The sequence below is a fragment of the Sus scrofa genome, chromosome 5 (genome assembly GCF_000003025.6).
Source record: "Sus scrofa isolate TJ Tabasco breed Duroc chromosome 5, Sscrofa11.1, whole genome shotgun sequence".
NCBI classification, from domain to species: Eukaryota; Metazoa; Chordata; class Mammalia; order Artiodactyla; family Suidae; genus Sus; species Sus scrofa.
In genome coordinates this window covers 2808370-2822948 of record NC_010447.5, presented here as the reverse complement: position 1 = coordinate 2822948, position 14579 = coordinate 2808370, and the positions used below count along the sequence as shown (strand labels likewise).

Genomic DNA, 14579 nt, shown 5'->3' with positions numbered 1-14579 from the left:
CAGGCCTGGGACCAAGGTGGTCGCTCCAGCGGGCTGGGCTGGGTCTGAGATGCTGGCTGTCTCCTATGGGAAATCAGACGTTGTCAGAAACTTGGAGCCAAAACTCTGAAGACAGAGCCTACGAGCAGTCGGCATGGTTCCCATCGCTGAGGTCACGAAGGCAGGATGCAACTGAGACGGCGAAGCGAACCTTATCCTGGACCGACCGACTGGTTCACGACCCAGCACGCAGAAGCCAGAAACCAATCACCCTCTCCAGACATTGTTGCTGTGCAAAAGTCTAGACGGTTCGAGAAGATAAATAAATTGGCAGGGGCAGGAAGCAAAAAAATATCAGCAGTGTCTTAACACACAGAAACTATACCTTCTAAAATACAAAAGACAGTTCCTTAAATACTTGTCAAATAGGGCAAATTCACCAGACTATTCCCTTAAAATGTGTGGATTTTACTGTTTGCAAAATACGCCTCAATAAGGCTGATGTAAAAAAAAATCATGTTTTAAGAGGGAAAAGTAATACGCATATTTGCACAGACACAAACACCAAACATTATTCACTGCTGAAGGTTAAGACGAAGGGTGACCTTTTTTTTTTCTGTGTGTTTCTGTGTTTTCTAGATTCTATTAAATCAATAAGAGTTTCCTTTGTAAGCAGAAAAAAAATGGTTTTACGTATCTGTGCCTTGCCTCCGTTTTGCGCGGGGGTGTTGGGGACACTGTAAATACAGCTGTGACCTGCCAAAGGGTGGCCCGTGGGCCCTGGAGCATCCCAGGTGGTGATGGGGGGCTGCTGGGGAGGGGAGGGTTTTCCTTCAGAGGTGGAGCCTGGGCTTTGCCCCCCCCCACGGCGGATTGCCCCCCCCCCCCCCCCCCGTAAAAGAACACAGCCAGGGTCTCTGAGTGCGTCTTTCTGCAGCCCCGGGGTAGGATCCAGATAGAGTTTCAGTCTGTTTCAAGCTGAACTAGGCCGTCTCACTGTGAGACGGGTTTCCTGTTTTCAGTCAGCCCCACTTCCGACCAGGCTGGCGCCCCAGTGCACTTGCTGTCACAGCTTCCTGAGGGGCAGCCCTTGCTGGGACCAGAAGGCTCTGCCCTCCGAACGCCTGGTCCTGCTTTGCTCTCGACGCTGAGCCCCCCACAAGGAGGGCGGGTGGGTCTGGCTGAAAAGCCAGCATCACATGCAATCAATTGCCATCAATTCCCGGCTACAGTTTTCCGGTCGGAAAGCAGGAGCCGAACCTAAGAAACCGAGCTGTCAGATGAAGCGGCCACACCCAGTGCACGCGGTGGCCCTGGCTCCGTCCCTTCTCTGTCCTTCTTCTCAATTCACTCCTTCCCCCACCGGTCCCCCCACCCCAGCCTGGTTGTGCACACACCCCCCTCCCTCCCCTGCCAGCCACAGGCTCTCCCGGCCTGTGGACAGATGTGGGACTGTGGCGGCGCTGGGCACTGCCCCGCTGAGACTGAATTAAACGTGCCATGGGCTGGTGCCCGTGCCATACTGACCCCGCTGCCCTCACACGCGGAATCACCTGCCTGGGTCCTGACTCCTGGGGTGCAGTTATGTATGAGCAAAGCTCGGAGCTGCAGCAGCGTCCCCGTGTCCCTGCCCATCAAGGTGGCTTGCAGAGGACGCCGAGAGCAGGCTGCTCCCTGAGCAAGCCCACCAGCCAGGGGCCCCGCAGCCCTGGTCTCTCCAGGGAGGAGACCAATCTCCTGGCATACCCCAGTCTGCTGACCATGAACCCTCACGGTTTTTAAGACTGGATGTTCCAGGAAAGGCGGCTGGTGGCTGTGCAAGTGGACCTGGCAGCACGCCACACCCAGAATCTGGGCCCAGAATAGGGGCTGGCCGAGGATGCCAACACTGAAAATGGGCAATGAGTGACCTCCCACTCAGAGGTCCCTGACAGGCAGGGCCTGTCCAGCATCCACAAAACGGCTCAGGCCTGAGGGAGGCCGCAAAACAGGTGCTTATATGCCCAGCGGCTGCAGCTGGACCCACCACGTCTCGAATCCAGGTTCAGCCACTCGTTGGGCCAGTTTCTTCAACTCTCTACAGCTCAGGCTCTTTACCTGTAAAATACAGGGGAACTGCCCCACAGAAGCCATCATGTTTCCGGCTGTATCTGAAGGTGATAAGACCCGGGGGCTGCACCCAAGTGCCCCCTTAAATGGCAGTGCCCCATCTGTAAGCCGAGAGACTCGGGGCCGGGCCAGGCAAGATCTGGACGTGGGCCCCGGTGTGTGGTGCCAGGAGGCTGGACGGGGACATCTCAGGAATGACGTTTCCTCCAAAGGGGACATCAGAAAGCTGGCAGGAGAGTGAAGACCCCCAGCCACAGACCATGCTTGTGGTGACCCTGAGGCTGGGAACCAAGAGGCTGAGACCACCCTTGACCTTGGCCCCACCGAATGGGCCAGCTCTGCCACGCCCTCCCCTACCAGCAAAGCCACACAGACTCTGTGTCAGAAAGCACCCACAGCCCTCAAGGCATCCAAACTCAGGGGGTCCGCCAGAGAATCCTCCCAACCCCAGTAATTAAAAAAGCGGTCCCTGCTCCTCCTGCCGGCTTCAGTAGCCACAGACCTGGGGTTCACGTTCCCTCCGCCCTGCTCACTCAATCCCGCAGACTCAGCCCTGCTCCCACTCCTGCCTGGACCAGGCCAGCCGCCTGCATTCCTCGTCCTTCCCGTCTGCTCTCCTCCAAGCCGCCAGGTTAAGATGGATAGAGCCCTCCAGGGGTCCCCATCTCAGTCCCCCTAGGCAAACAGCTCCGGCCTCCAGGCCTCCCGCCAGTCTCAGGCCTTGGCATCTGCTGTCCTCCTGCCTAGGCCATCTCCCAGCAGCAACACAGGACTCTCCAAGGCTCTGGCTCAGTGAGGACTCCTGGGATCCCCTGTGTCGTGGAGACCTAACCCCACCCTACAGGGCTCTCTCAGACCTGCAGGCCTGTCTCTCCTGCTAATGGAAAGTGCTCCACTGTGGCAAGGACTTTGCCCTGTGTGCGGCCTCCAAGGCAAGGAACCGCTGTACCCTCTGAGACAGGCGCCACAAAAACTTGCAAAGACCAATGAATGAGAGGGAACACACCCAGGCTCTCCCAGCCATGTCGCCTCCCCGCTTCTCACTGTCCAAACAGCCTTCTGTAAGCCTCCTCCAGCCCAGTGTCAAATGACCTCCCCTTGATAAGCCTCTGCCCATCCCTCTGCCACCAGACGGCTTGGCCCCCTTTGGGGGCATTGTGCCCTCTTGATTTAAATTACACTTCTCCAAATCGGTGGGCCGCTGCAGGTCACGTGTACCAGCCTGTCGCAGCAAAATTAACACCCCCCCCAGCCCATCCCACCCCGAAGGTCACAAGCTCTTCTTTCACTTTAAAACAGGAATTCCCGACCCGCCTCTGGATCCACGCTAACGAAAAGCACCCGTCCTCCGGGTAAACTGAAACCGAGGTGGCGGCGGGGCGGGGGGGGGGGGGGCGCCGGCACCCCCTGGGGATCGTCCGTAGTCAATCCCGCTGTCCCTGTGGATGGGGCCCGGCAGACACTTGCGGGCGGGTCGCAGAGATGCGGCCCGGTTCCGGCGACACCTCCCGGGGTTCCGGCGACACCTCCCGGGCCGCAGACCTCCCCCGGCGGGCACGACCCCGCGCCTCCGCCTCCGGGGTCGCCTCCCTGCGGGGCCCGCAGGTGCCCCCGCTCCCGCCCTCCCCGCGAGCACCTCCGGGCTCGCTCTTCGTCATCCGGGTCCCGAAGGGCGCGTACACACCCTCGGCGCCCAGGACTCCTTCCTGCCAGCTGCTGCCCAGACCCCCGCCCCCGTCTCCAGGCCTCTCCCGTCCCGGGGCCCCCGCCCCTCCCTCCCCGGCCCCCCGGGTCTCGCCCGCGGGCGGGCGGCGACACTCACCCGCGCCGGGGTCGCCGGCTCCGGGCCCCGGGCTCCGCCACCAGCGCAGCAGCGCCCGCGCGGGGTCGAGGCTCACGGCGCAGCGCTGCTGCTTCACCCACAGCACGGAGCGCAGCGGCTCCGCCGCCCCCATCGCGCCCAGCGCCCGCAGCGCCGCCTGGTCGGCCGGGCCGGGGGCGCGGGGCGGCGCGCGGACACCGAGGGGCGCGGGACCGTTAGCGGCCCCTGGAGCCCGGCCGGGTCGCGGCGGCGGCGGCGGCGGCGGCGGGGCGGGCGGGGCGCGCGGGCGGGCGGCGCTGCGTCACCCCGTACGCAGAGCGGCCGCGGGGACCGAGGAGGGGCCACGGGGGACCGGGCGGGGGACGGGAAGGGGGCGGCGGGGGAGCTCGGGGTCCGAGAGGGGGCTGGGCCGGGCCGAGGAAGGGCCCGGCGGCGGGGGGGGGGGCGGGGCTGTGGGACGAGGAGGGGGGGCGAGGAGGGGCCGGGGTGGGGGAGGGAGGGGGAGGGGGCAGAGAAAGGGGCGGGAGGAGGGACAGTCCCATCGATCAAAGAGGGGGCTGGGCTGAGGTCGGGCCACGCGGACCCCGCGCGCGCGCCCAACGCATCGGAGCCAACCAGGAGGGGGCAGCTTCCTTTTGCAGCCGATCTTAGGGTCCTGGCTGCAGTAGCTGGGGGCGTGGGGTTCAGGAACCCCCAGGGCGGGTCGTTGTGACGGGCTGCGTCCCCTGGTGGTGCAGAAATGCTGTCCGGAGGCCACCGGCCTTGGGTGGGCCTGGTTTTCCGGTGGGCCAGTCCTTATGCAGCCGTCATGGTCACCTACGGAAAGCGTGGGCCTTGTGGAACCCCGCATGGAACGGGGCGGAACCACGTCCTCTGCCCATAGGCCCATTCTCGTGGCGGCGCAGGGGAGCAGGAATCCAGCTGTTCCACGCTCCTGAGAGGGGCAGTTGCAGGCCCTGAGGCTTCCGCAGCAAGGGATGAAGCCAGCATTTGGACCAGGCAGCGTGGGTCAAAGGGCCCTGGTGCCTGCACACCTGGGCTGGGGACGGATTCGCCCTGAGGAGGCAGGATCTGGTCACAGGGAGCTGAGGCAGAGGTCAGAGGCCTGCCAGGGGCCAGCCATCCTTTACCGCCTGCAGAAGTTGGGCTGGGGGCTGCTGAGAGCAGCTGGGCGTCTCCCAGCCCCAGGTTCTCCTGGCCAGCCCGCCTGCGAGCCGAGCCGAGGATGCTGAGCGTAAGCTGGCAGGGAACCCTGCCTCCTCCTGGCTGGAGGAGGAGGTCTGCTCTTAGGGGACTGGGAGGTGGGGGGCGGCAGGCAGCTGAGCCCTCCCCTCCCCTCTTGGGCAGGCCCAGGGAGAGGGGGCTGCGGTTCTGAGTGCTTTGCCAAGAGCCAACAGCCTGGTGCCCCCAAATTCTCTTCCTCATCCCCCAGCTCCGCTCCACTGTCCCCTCTCCATAGGGGATGGGGCCTTCCCATCCAGCCAAATGGAGCGCCCCAGCCGGGGGGCTCAGCCCTGCTGTCCACCCCTCAGCCCCACAGGGCCTTAGACCTGCTTCTCCCTGAGGCCTCCATCCTGAAATCAGGTGGGCGTGCAGTCAGCGGTCCGTGTTTCTTCCCTGAGCACACCTGTCCCACAGTCATCATTCAGAAGCTGCCATTCAGAGAAAAAGTCGCCTAGAGGCACAGGGCTCAGAAGCAACAGGGCCGGCTCCCCTGGCCCAAGCCACCTGTGCCCCCCCCCCCGCCACTCCCTCCCCAGCCCTGCTTTTCCTGGGCTCCTCCTGCAGGAGTTTTCCCTGCAGACGGCAGAAGGGCAGGCCCGCGACCTTGCTGCCTGTGTCTGGCAGCTGCCTGTGCCTGGCACTGGGCAGCCACACGTACAGGTCTTATCCTGCCAGCTCCCTGTGTGATTCACTCCTCTCCCAGAGCCCAGCCCCTGTCCAGCCCGGGTACAGGGAGCAGGGAGTGAGGATAGGGCAGAAGGCGAGGTGTGAGTTCTAGCCCCTCCCTTGGGTAAGCCGTACCTGTTCTCCCAGCCCAGTAGGACTTACGGCAGCAAGGCCTGCCCTGCTCCCCTCCCATGGCTGCTGCTCTGAGAGGCCCCAAGAATGTGGATATGAAATTTCTTTGGCAATCTTGCACCAGCAGCAGGCGGGGGCTGGTCCCACACTGCCGCACGTCAAGAGGGATGGCAGGAGGAGGGGGTGGCCAGGAGCTCACCCTACAGGTGGCATCAGCCCTAAGGGACCCCCAGCCCCCTTTACTCAGTCCACGGGCCAGGCCGAGGGCTCCTGGTGGCTCTTGTGGACTGAATTGCGTCCTAAAATTCATGCATCGAGGTCCTAACCCCAACAGCTCAGACTGCAGCTCATTGACTGTGTTTGGAGGCAGAGTCTTTACAAAGGTGATCAAGATTGGAGTTCCCATTGTGGCTCAGTGGGTTAAGAACCCACCTAGTATTCATGAGGATGTGGGTTCCATCCCTGGCCTCCCTCAGTAGGTTAGGGATCCAGCGTTGCCCTGTGCTGTGGTGTAGGTCACAGATGAGGCTCCAGTCTAGGGTTGCAGTGGCTGTGGTGTAGGCCAGAAGCTGCAGCTCTGATTTGACCCCTAGCCTGGGGACTTCCACATGCTCTAGGGGCGGCCCTAAAAAGACAAAGTGAGGTCTTGTGGGTAGCCCTCAATCTGGTAAGACTGGAAGCCTGATGAGCAGAGGAAGCCTGAACACTCCAAGACCAGGGGTGCCTGTACCCAGAGGGTCAAGCCTAGAAGAGGCGGCAGTGGGAGGCAGCCATGGAGGGGCCTCAGGGGAGACCAGCCCTGCTGGCTCTTTGATCTTAACTTACAGAACTTCTCTCTGCACCCCCACTGGGGAAACAAATTTCTCTTGTTCAAGCCGCCCAGTCTGTGGTATTTTGCAGCCTCAGCAGGCTGCAGTGACCTTCCACCTTTCAGTCCAGGGTCCTGTGGTCCTGGGTTGGGCCTGGCCGAGGCAGGACCCCATGCTTGAACCAGCAGGAGGCGGTATGGACGTAAAACCCAGGATTTCAGAAGAGGTGCTTCCTGCAGTTGAGCTGGATGGGAGAGGGCTGGGCAGGGGGTCAGGACCCACAGGAGGGCGGTAGGCCCGTGACTCTGACCGAGCTCAGCGCTGGGGGCAGGGGAGGAAAGAGGCGGCGTTGTCCCAGTGCAGCCGCCAGGCCCCTGGTGCTTGCCAGGTCCTGGTGGGCCCGTCGGGAGCTGGCTGTGAAGACCATCAGAAGAGCCAACGGGATCCTCAAGAGGCCGGGATGGCTCGGCTGTCTGTGCTCACAGGTTCCCTGAACCGAGTTCCCTTGCTGGTCTTCCAGACACCCCACCTGTCACCTTGCCCACCTGTCATCTGGGCCCTGGCCCCTTCCCTCATGTCTGCCCGGGACCTTTCTTACAATGCAGCTGGGTCCCCGGACAGCTGGCTCCAGGGCCCTCCCCCTGGTGCCCCTTGCACGGCCTCACTTCCACGTGTGATGCTGCAGAACAATGCGGGGGCCCCAGCCTGCCACCAGCCTGGCATGTGCACAGCTGGCCATTCCTCCTCGGGGCCTGGATGTGTCCCGCAGGCAGCCAGCCGGAGAGCACGGGCTCAGCTCAGCAGCCTCGGTCCCATCAGTCAGGCCCTGCCCTGCCACCTGTCCCTGGGCCCAGGCCAGTCTGCGGGCTTGGGCTACTGCCTGGTGGCATGACGGTCCCAGCATTGGCCAGCGGCTTCTGGGCTGCACTGGACCTGTCCGGGGGACCTCGCACGAAAGCTTTCTAGACTCTGACATCCTGTCTAGGCCCATAGCATTGCCACGCAATGCCCATGGTATCCTGCCCACTGGGTCATCCATGCCTGAGGCCCACTGGCTCTTCCTGCCCACGGAGCCCTGGCCGCCAGTGGGGACCTGTCACCATTCCTCCTGTGGCCTCTGACCTACCTTCCCTCTGTCCTGCCCGGGAGCCCTGCATGTTTACTGTGACAGCTGCTTGCTTATCTTCTCAGGCTCCCTCCCCGTGAGGTCAGCACCCAGCTTGACATCAGAATGCTGCCGGGGGGGCGGTGGGGAGGACACTGTGTCAGCTGCACGGCGCTGCCCTCTGCCCTCCGCCCTCTGCCCACCAGCCTGGAGGAAGAGTGTCCACCTGCCACCCGCCAAGGCTGACTGCCTGAAAGAGCAAACTGCTGAGTTACAAAATCACAGGGCCCTCAGATCAGGGACTCTGGGTCGGCTCACCCCCTTTGCAGATGGAGAAACTGAGGCCGGAGGGGGGCAGCAGCCTCAGCCTCTGAAGGAGCTCGGACTCAGGCTCGGTGAGCCGCGCTGTGTGCCGGTCCTGGCGGCGGCAAGGATCCAGCCCCGCGAGCAGAGCTGGGCCCAGAGGGTCAGATCATCCCAGAAGCAGGTGCTTCATGAGGCCCTGAAGTGACCGCTTGGCTCTGAGGGCGCCAGCGAGGGCCCCCCCCGCCCCGCCCAGGGGGTCAGCAAGGCCCTGGGGGAGGGCGCAGAGTTGGGGTGAGAAGGAGAACGAGGGGAGTGTCAGGGGGCGGGAGGGAGGATGCCTGTCCTGAGACACGGACGCGGTTCACAGCGCGCAGATCTCAGGCAGGGGACGGGAGGTCACGCCGCCCCGCAGTGGCAGCGGCGGTGCCCGCCTTTAGTCGACAGCCTGCTCCGTGTCCCTCGGGACCCGTTCCCTGCGGGTAAAGCTAACTGTGCCCATTTTCCAGATGGAGGACGCGAGGCGCAGAGGTTCAGTCTGCCGTGCGGGCTGGGATCGGAGCCCCGCGTTACCTGCGCTAACACACACGCACTGTCTGTTTCTAGAGGCAGATTCCTCCATCGGCAACCAGAGTGACAGGAAGACCTGTTTTTATTCTGGAAACCACCAAAAAATCCTCAAACCACCAAACACAAAGATAAGCAAGGAGCCTTTCAGCCCTCTCTCAGATGCCCTAATGTCTCAGGGCCCTGGGGCTTTGTTTACGTGGCTGGGCAGAGAGGCAGCTGTCCCCACCTGGGGTCTCTTGCTTGCCAGGCTGCCGCTCAGGGTGAACGTGACAAGGGACTTGGGCAGACAGTCCAGGGGCAGGGAAATGTCCAATTCTTGCCTCTCATCCTCAGGACTTCTCACGGGAAGCGGCTGTGGTTTTAGGAGCCGAGATTAACCGTGGCATCTGGACCTGTAAGGAGGATGGCGACGCTGCGGGAGGAAAGGGAGTTCCAGCGAAACTCCTGGAACGAGCTGATCTTCCACTCTTTCTCTCAGCAGCCAGCGGGCTCCTTTTAAAAAGGAAATCTACATTTTTCCCCACCCTCCCCTCTGCCCCCAGCCCCCCCCCCCCACCGCGTTGGTCGGGCTGCTTTTTTGCTCCTGGCTGAGCGCCCCAGGCAACTCATCTCTTCTTTTCTGCACCCACGGCATATGGAAGTCCCCAGGCGAGGCGTTGAATCCAAGCTGCAGCTGCCAGCCTACACCACAGCCACAGCCACAGCCACTTGGTATCTGAACCGCATCTGCGACCTACGCCACAGCTTGCAGCAATGCCAGATCCTTTAACCCAATGTACCAGGGAATCTGTGTCCTGGTGCTTCAAAGACACCACTGATCCCATAGAGCCACAGCAGGAACTCCCAAAGTTGAATTTCAATCCGGGGTTGTATCAGGAACACTGACTGGGGCAGATGTTAGGGCACGGGGACCAGAGCACACCAAACAGCACCTTCCTGTCGAAAGGTGATGGGGGAGCTGAGTTCCCATTGTGGCTCAGAGGTAATGAACCCGACTGGTTTCCATGAGGATGCTGGCTCGGTCCCTGGCCTCGCTCAGTGGGTTAAGGATCCAGTGTTGCCCTGAGCTGTGGTGTAGGTCGCAGACGAGGCTTGGATCCCGAGTTGCTGTGGCTATGGTGTAGGCTGGCAGCTGTAGCTCTGATTCAACCCCTAGCCTGGGAACTTCCACATGCCGCGTGTGCAGCCCTAAAAAGACAAAAAAAAAAAAAAAAAAAAAAAAAGGAAGGAAGGAAAGAAAGGTAACAGAGTTCCCTGGTGGCTCAGCAGTTTAAGGATCTGATCTGGCATTGTCACGGCTGTGGCTCTGGTTACTACTGTGACGTAGGTTTGATCCCTGGCTGGGGAACTTCCACATGCTGTGGATGCTGCCCCAAAAAACCCCAAAAGGTGACAGGGCCCCTCAGCTCCATGTAGGCACATGGACCCTTGATATCAGATTGTTGGAACTTTCAAGGGAAGCCAGAAACCTACACTCTGTGTGTGTGTGTGTGTGTGTGTGTGTGTGTGTGTGTGTGTGTGTGTGTGTGTAATCTTGTGATTTTTAAGTATTGGCAACTAATTCCAATCCACAATATAAAACATTTGGCGGGACAACAAAGCTGGGATGCAGGCCAGAATCACTGAGAGACCAGCCTGTTTGTGACGTCTCACTGAAAACCACACAAGTTAAGCTAGATTTGAAAATCATTTTTCAATGATAGAGACTGGGGGTACCTAGCAGCAAGGAGCAGGTATGTATGCCCCAAACAGCACAGAAGGAAGAGTTTCTAGAGAGGCAACAAGACAGCAGTCGACGGGAACCTACCCCGTGCAGATGGATTCAGCTGAGACAGGAGCCAGAGCCCAGCGGAGCCTTAGCGAAAGTCCAGGCTCAAAGTCCAGGGCGCCAGCTCACTCCGGAAGCAGGAGTAGGCAGACACCACGTGGGAGATTAGCCCCAGGAGCGTGGGGGGGGGGTTGAATCTGGGTTTAGGGAAGTGTGGACAAAACCTCCCAGCCATCAAGCCTTCCACCCCCGTAGCCACCCCAACTATGCACCTGAGGGCATTCAGGATGGAGAAAGGGGGAGACGGGCCCTGGATAACTCAGGTGCACATCAGAGGAAAGATTCTGATGAGCCCAGAAGCCTGCACCTTCTCAAGCACAGAAAAACAATAAATCACTCATGTGAGATGTCTGGCTTTCTTTAAATAAGTCATGTTTTATCATGTGTGTGTTTATGTATTTATTTAATTCTGTTAGAGTGTAGTTGATAGACAGCGTTGCGTGAGTTTCATGGGTACAGCGGAGTCAATCAGTTACACATATACCCATCCTTTTTCCCATGTAGGTCATTACAAACCATTGAGTGGAATCAACAGTAGGTTAATTATTGTCTTCGGTAGTGTGTGTTATTCCTGAACTCTTCATTCGTCTCTCCCTCCCCCCACGGTGTCTAAATAACCGTCATCTTTTGATGTTTAGACGCTCTTGTTTTTGTCGCAGAAACGCCTATATAGCCTGGCTTCTCCCTTGCCTCTTCGGAGCATTCCCTCAGGGCTCTCTGAGAGGCTGTCTTCCAGGCTTACGACCTCAGTAATTCTGCCAAACAAAACCCAATTCTCAACTTTTACGATGTGCTATTTTTTTTTTTTTTTCAGTCAATGGATGTAACAGGATCACAGGGGCCCAGAGAAAGTCGCTAAGTCACGCTCGATGGCTTAGCTTTGCTTTTTTGGTGACAGCCTCGCTGCGCTATAGTTCACACACCATCCGATTCACTCGTTTCAAGTGTAGAGTTCACCGTTAGCGTATTTGTCATCGTCACCTTTAGCACACTTTCCTCACCCTCGTCTGCGGAAGGGGCTTGTCCCCGGCGAGGACACCTGCCTCAGCACCTGAAAACCTAGCGCCACTCACTCCTCTTTCTCTTCTCCTGAGTGAGCTCTTCCGGGGCTGAGACCCGATCCAGTTGCCCCGTCGCTGGGGGCCCAGGGAATAAATCTCCGGGCTTTCCAGTGCCGCAGTTGATTGGTGATGTCTGCCACTGGCCCGGGTGGAGCGGTGGCACATGCGTGGGCGAGGCTGTGTTGCAACAGATTCCCGGGAAGCTCCAGCGCCAGCGTCTGTGGTGGGGCTCTGCAGGGAGGCTTTCGCAAGACACAGTAGTCGTGGTGGGATTGAGATCTGAACGACCCCTGCCCCCGTAAGGAGTCATGGGCAGTGGAGTCCTCAAGCCTGTGTTGATGTTTCTCCAAAGAAGCTTTACGAATGGCCAGTGAACAGAGAAGATATTCAATATCATTAGTCCTCAGGGAAATGTAAACGAGACCCACGAGGAAATACCACGATGCTGGGATGCTCTAATTAAAACACGGAGGAGCTCCCGTCGTGGCTCAGCAGTCAGCGAATCTGAGTAGCATCCACGAGGACGCAGCTTCGATCCCTGGCCTCACTCAGTGCGTTGAAGATCTGGTGTTACCCTGAGCTGTGGTGTAGGTTGCAGACACGGCTTGGATCTGGCGTTGTTGTGGTTGTGGTGTAGGCTGGCAGCTGCAGCTCCGATTCAAACCCCCAGCCTGGGACCCTCCGTATGCAGCGAGTGAAGCCCTAAGAAGCAAAAAACAAAACAAAACAAAATACGGAAAGTAAGTGCCGGCGTGGAAATGGAGAAACTGGAACCCATGCTGCTGGTGGGGATGTAAACTGGGGCAGCCGCTGTGGGACACAGTTGGGCAGTTCTTCAAGTCGGACAGAGTGTCCATGCGATCCGGCAAGGATTTGAAAGCAGGGATTCAAACAGCTATTTGTATACGTATGTACAGAGCTGTGCAGATCACAAGAGCCTGAAGGTGGGAACGACCCCAATGCACATGGAGAGGTACACGGATGAACACGACGTGGCACAGCCACACCATCGAATGCTCATCACCACGGAGAGGAAAGGAGGAGTGATGCAGCATAGATGGCTTTTGAAAACAGGACGCCACACGGCGTTCCCGCGGTGGAGCAAGGGGACCAGCAGCCTCTCCGCAGCAGCAGGACGCAGGTTCCATCCCCAGCTGGCACAGTGGGTGAAAGGACTAGACGTTGCCACAGCTGCACCTGCGGCTCGGATCTTATCCCTTGTCCGGGAACTCCATGTGCCATGGGATGGCCAAAAAAGAAGAAAAAGAAAAAGAAGAAAGAGAAAGAAACAGTATGCTCAGCGAAAGAAGCCAGGCACAAAAGACCACATGTTGTGTGCGCCATGGGCATGAAGTGCCCAGAAGAGGCAAATCCGTAGGACCAGGAAGTGCGCTGGAGATTGGCTGGGAGGGAGAATGGGGGCGTTGCCGATGTGAATGGGGTTTCCTTTTGGGATGAGAAAGTCCTCTGGGACTCGATAGAGGTGAGTGTCCCAAATCTCACTGAATTGCACATCTTCTTTCATTAAAATGGTAAATTTTCTTTTCTTTCTTTCTTTTTTTTTTTGGTCCCACAGCATGTGGGAGTTCCCAAGCCAGGGACTGAACCTGCACCAGAGCAGTGAGCAGGGCCGCTGCAGTGACACTGCCAGATCCTTAACCTGCTGTGCCACAAGGGAGCTCTAAAAGGGTAAATTTTATGTTACGTGTATTTGACCGTGGTTAACAACGAGTCCTCCTACAGCCGCTCGCAGGAGAGGTGAGCACCCCGGAGGTGGAGACAGATGGATTCAGGTCAAGGCGGTCCAAAGGCAGGAGTGACGGGTGCGGTGATTGACAGGACGTGGGAGGATGGCCATGGAAGGATCCGTGTACACCGTGCCCTGTGTCTGGGTGGATGGGAGCCTGTCACCCGGGTGGGCGATCTCCTGGGGCATTGGCAGGCAGTTGTGTGTGTGTGTCTGGCTGCAGGTCATGTCCAGACCCCTGGGTAACCAGAGGGTGAACAGAGAGAGGGGGCCAGGAACAGGGGCCTGTGTCCTTGGAACCCCCAGTGCCCACCTCATTGCAGCAGCTGCCACTTTCCTTCTGGGCGGTGACTTATAGGATCGCCCATCAGAGATGAGGGCAGGGCAGTGGGGGAGGGGAGCCCATGAAGGAGACTGAGATGAGCCGGTCAGAGAGGTGGGCAGGGGGGCCGGGGGTGGGGGGCATCCCAGGGGAGGGGCGGGGGTGGGCTCCGGGAGGCCCAGCTCCACCCGGAGCAGACCTGAGACTGTGCCCTCCGCAGCCTGAGCCTCGGGTTCCGCACACACACGACCAGGCAGAGAAAGCGGCAAGGGCTCCCCACTCTGCCTGGGAGGAGCTGTAAAGCTGGCACTGGGGTTTCTGCACCTCGGCTCTAAGGACGTTGGGACAGGTCGTTCTCTGCAGGGGGCTGCGCTGGCGCTGTGGGATGTACAGCAGTGTCTCTGGCCTTCTACGCACCAGAGGCCAGGAGCGGCCCTGGTGTGACCATCAAAAATGTCCAGGAGTTCCCTGGTGGCCCAGCGGGTTAAGGATCTGGCGTTGTCACTGCAGCATCTTGAGTCACTGCTGTGGTGCAAGTTCAGTCCCTGGCTTGGGGACTTCCAGATGCTGCAGTGACGACAAAACAAACAAACAAACCAAGTCCAGACATTGCTAAATCCCATCCCCAGAGAGAACCACTGCCGTAGACGTGTTTCTCGGTGCTGTGGTTTCTTCCTTCCTCTGTAGGTGCAGATGCTAAAACCGACCTCCTGGGATGCTGGGAGGGTTGGACGACCTCGTGAGCACAGAGCCTCGTGAGGCTCCCGTGTCAGTCCAGGCGGCAAGAGGCAGTACAAGTGCTGAGAAGCAGCAGGTGCTCACCGGGGGTGCTTTTGGCCGTGGTTTTGGGAGGCTGGCCTTAGGGAAGGCGATGAGGAGCCTGAGCCACTCGGAGAAACACT

General features: G+C 59.5%; 1 protein-coding gene and 1 long non-coding RNA gene across 2 annotated transcripts in view; both read right to left on the bottom strand.

Annotated features, from left to right (window-relative positions):
* CERK (ceramide kinase) overlaps positions 1-4211 on the bottom strand; it is a gene marked incomplete at its 5' end in the record, with an annotated part of 51463 nt that extends 47252 nt beyond the window's left edge. Inside the window, 1 exon segment of the mRNA XM_021093094.1 lies at positions 3911-4211. Coding sequence (XP_020948753.1) covers positions 3911-4211 — 301 coding nt within the window.
* LOC102160504 lies at positions 8785-12852 on the bottom strand. Its single transcript, XR_001306638.2, has 2 exons — positions 10527-12852; positions 8785-9211 (listed from the first exon to the last, which is right to left on the bottom strand). It is a non-coding gene; the product is annotated as an uncharacterized LOC102160504 (long non-coding RNA).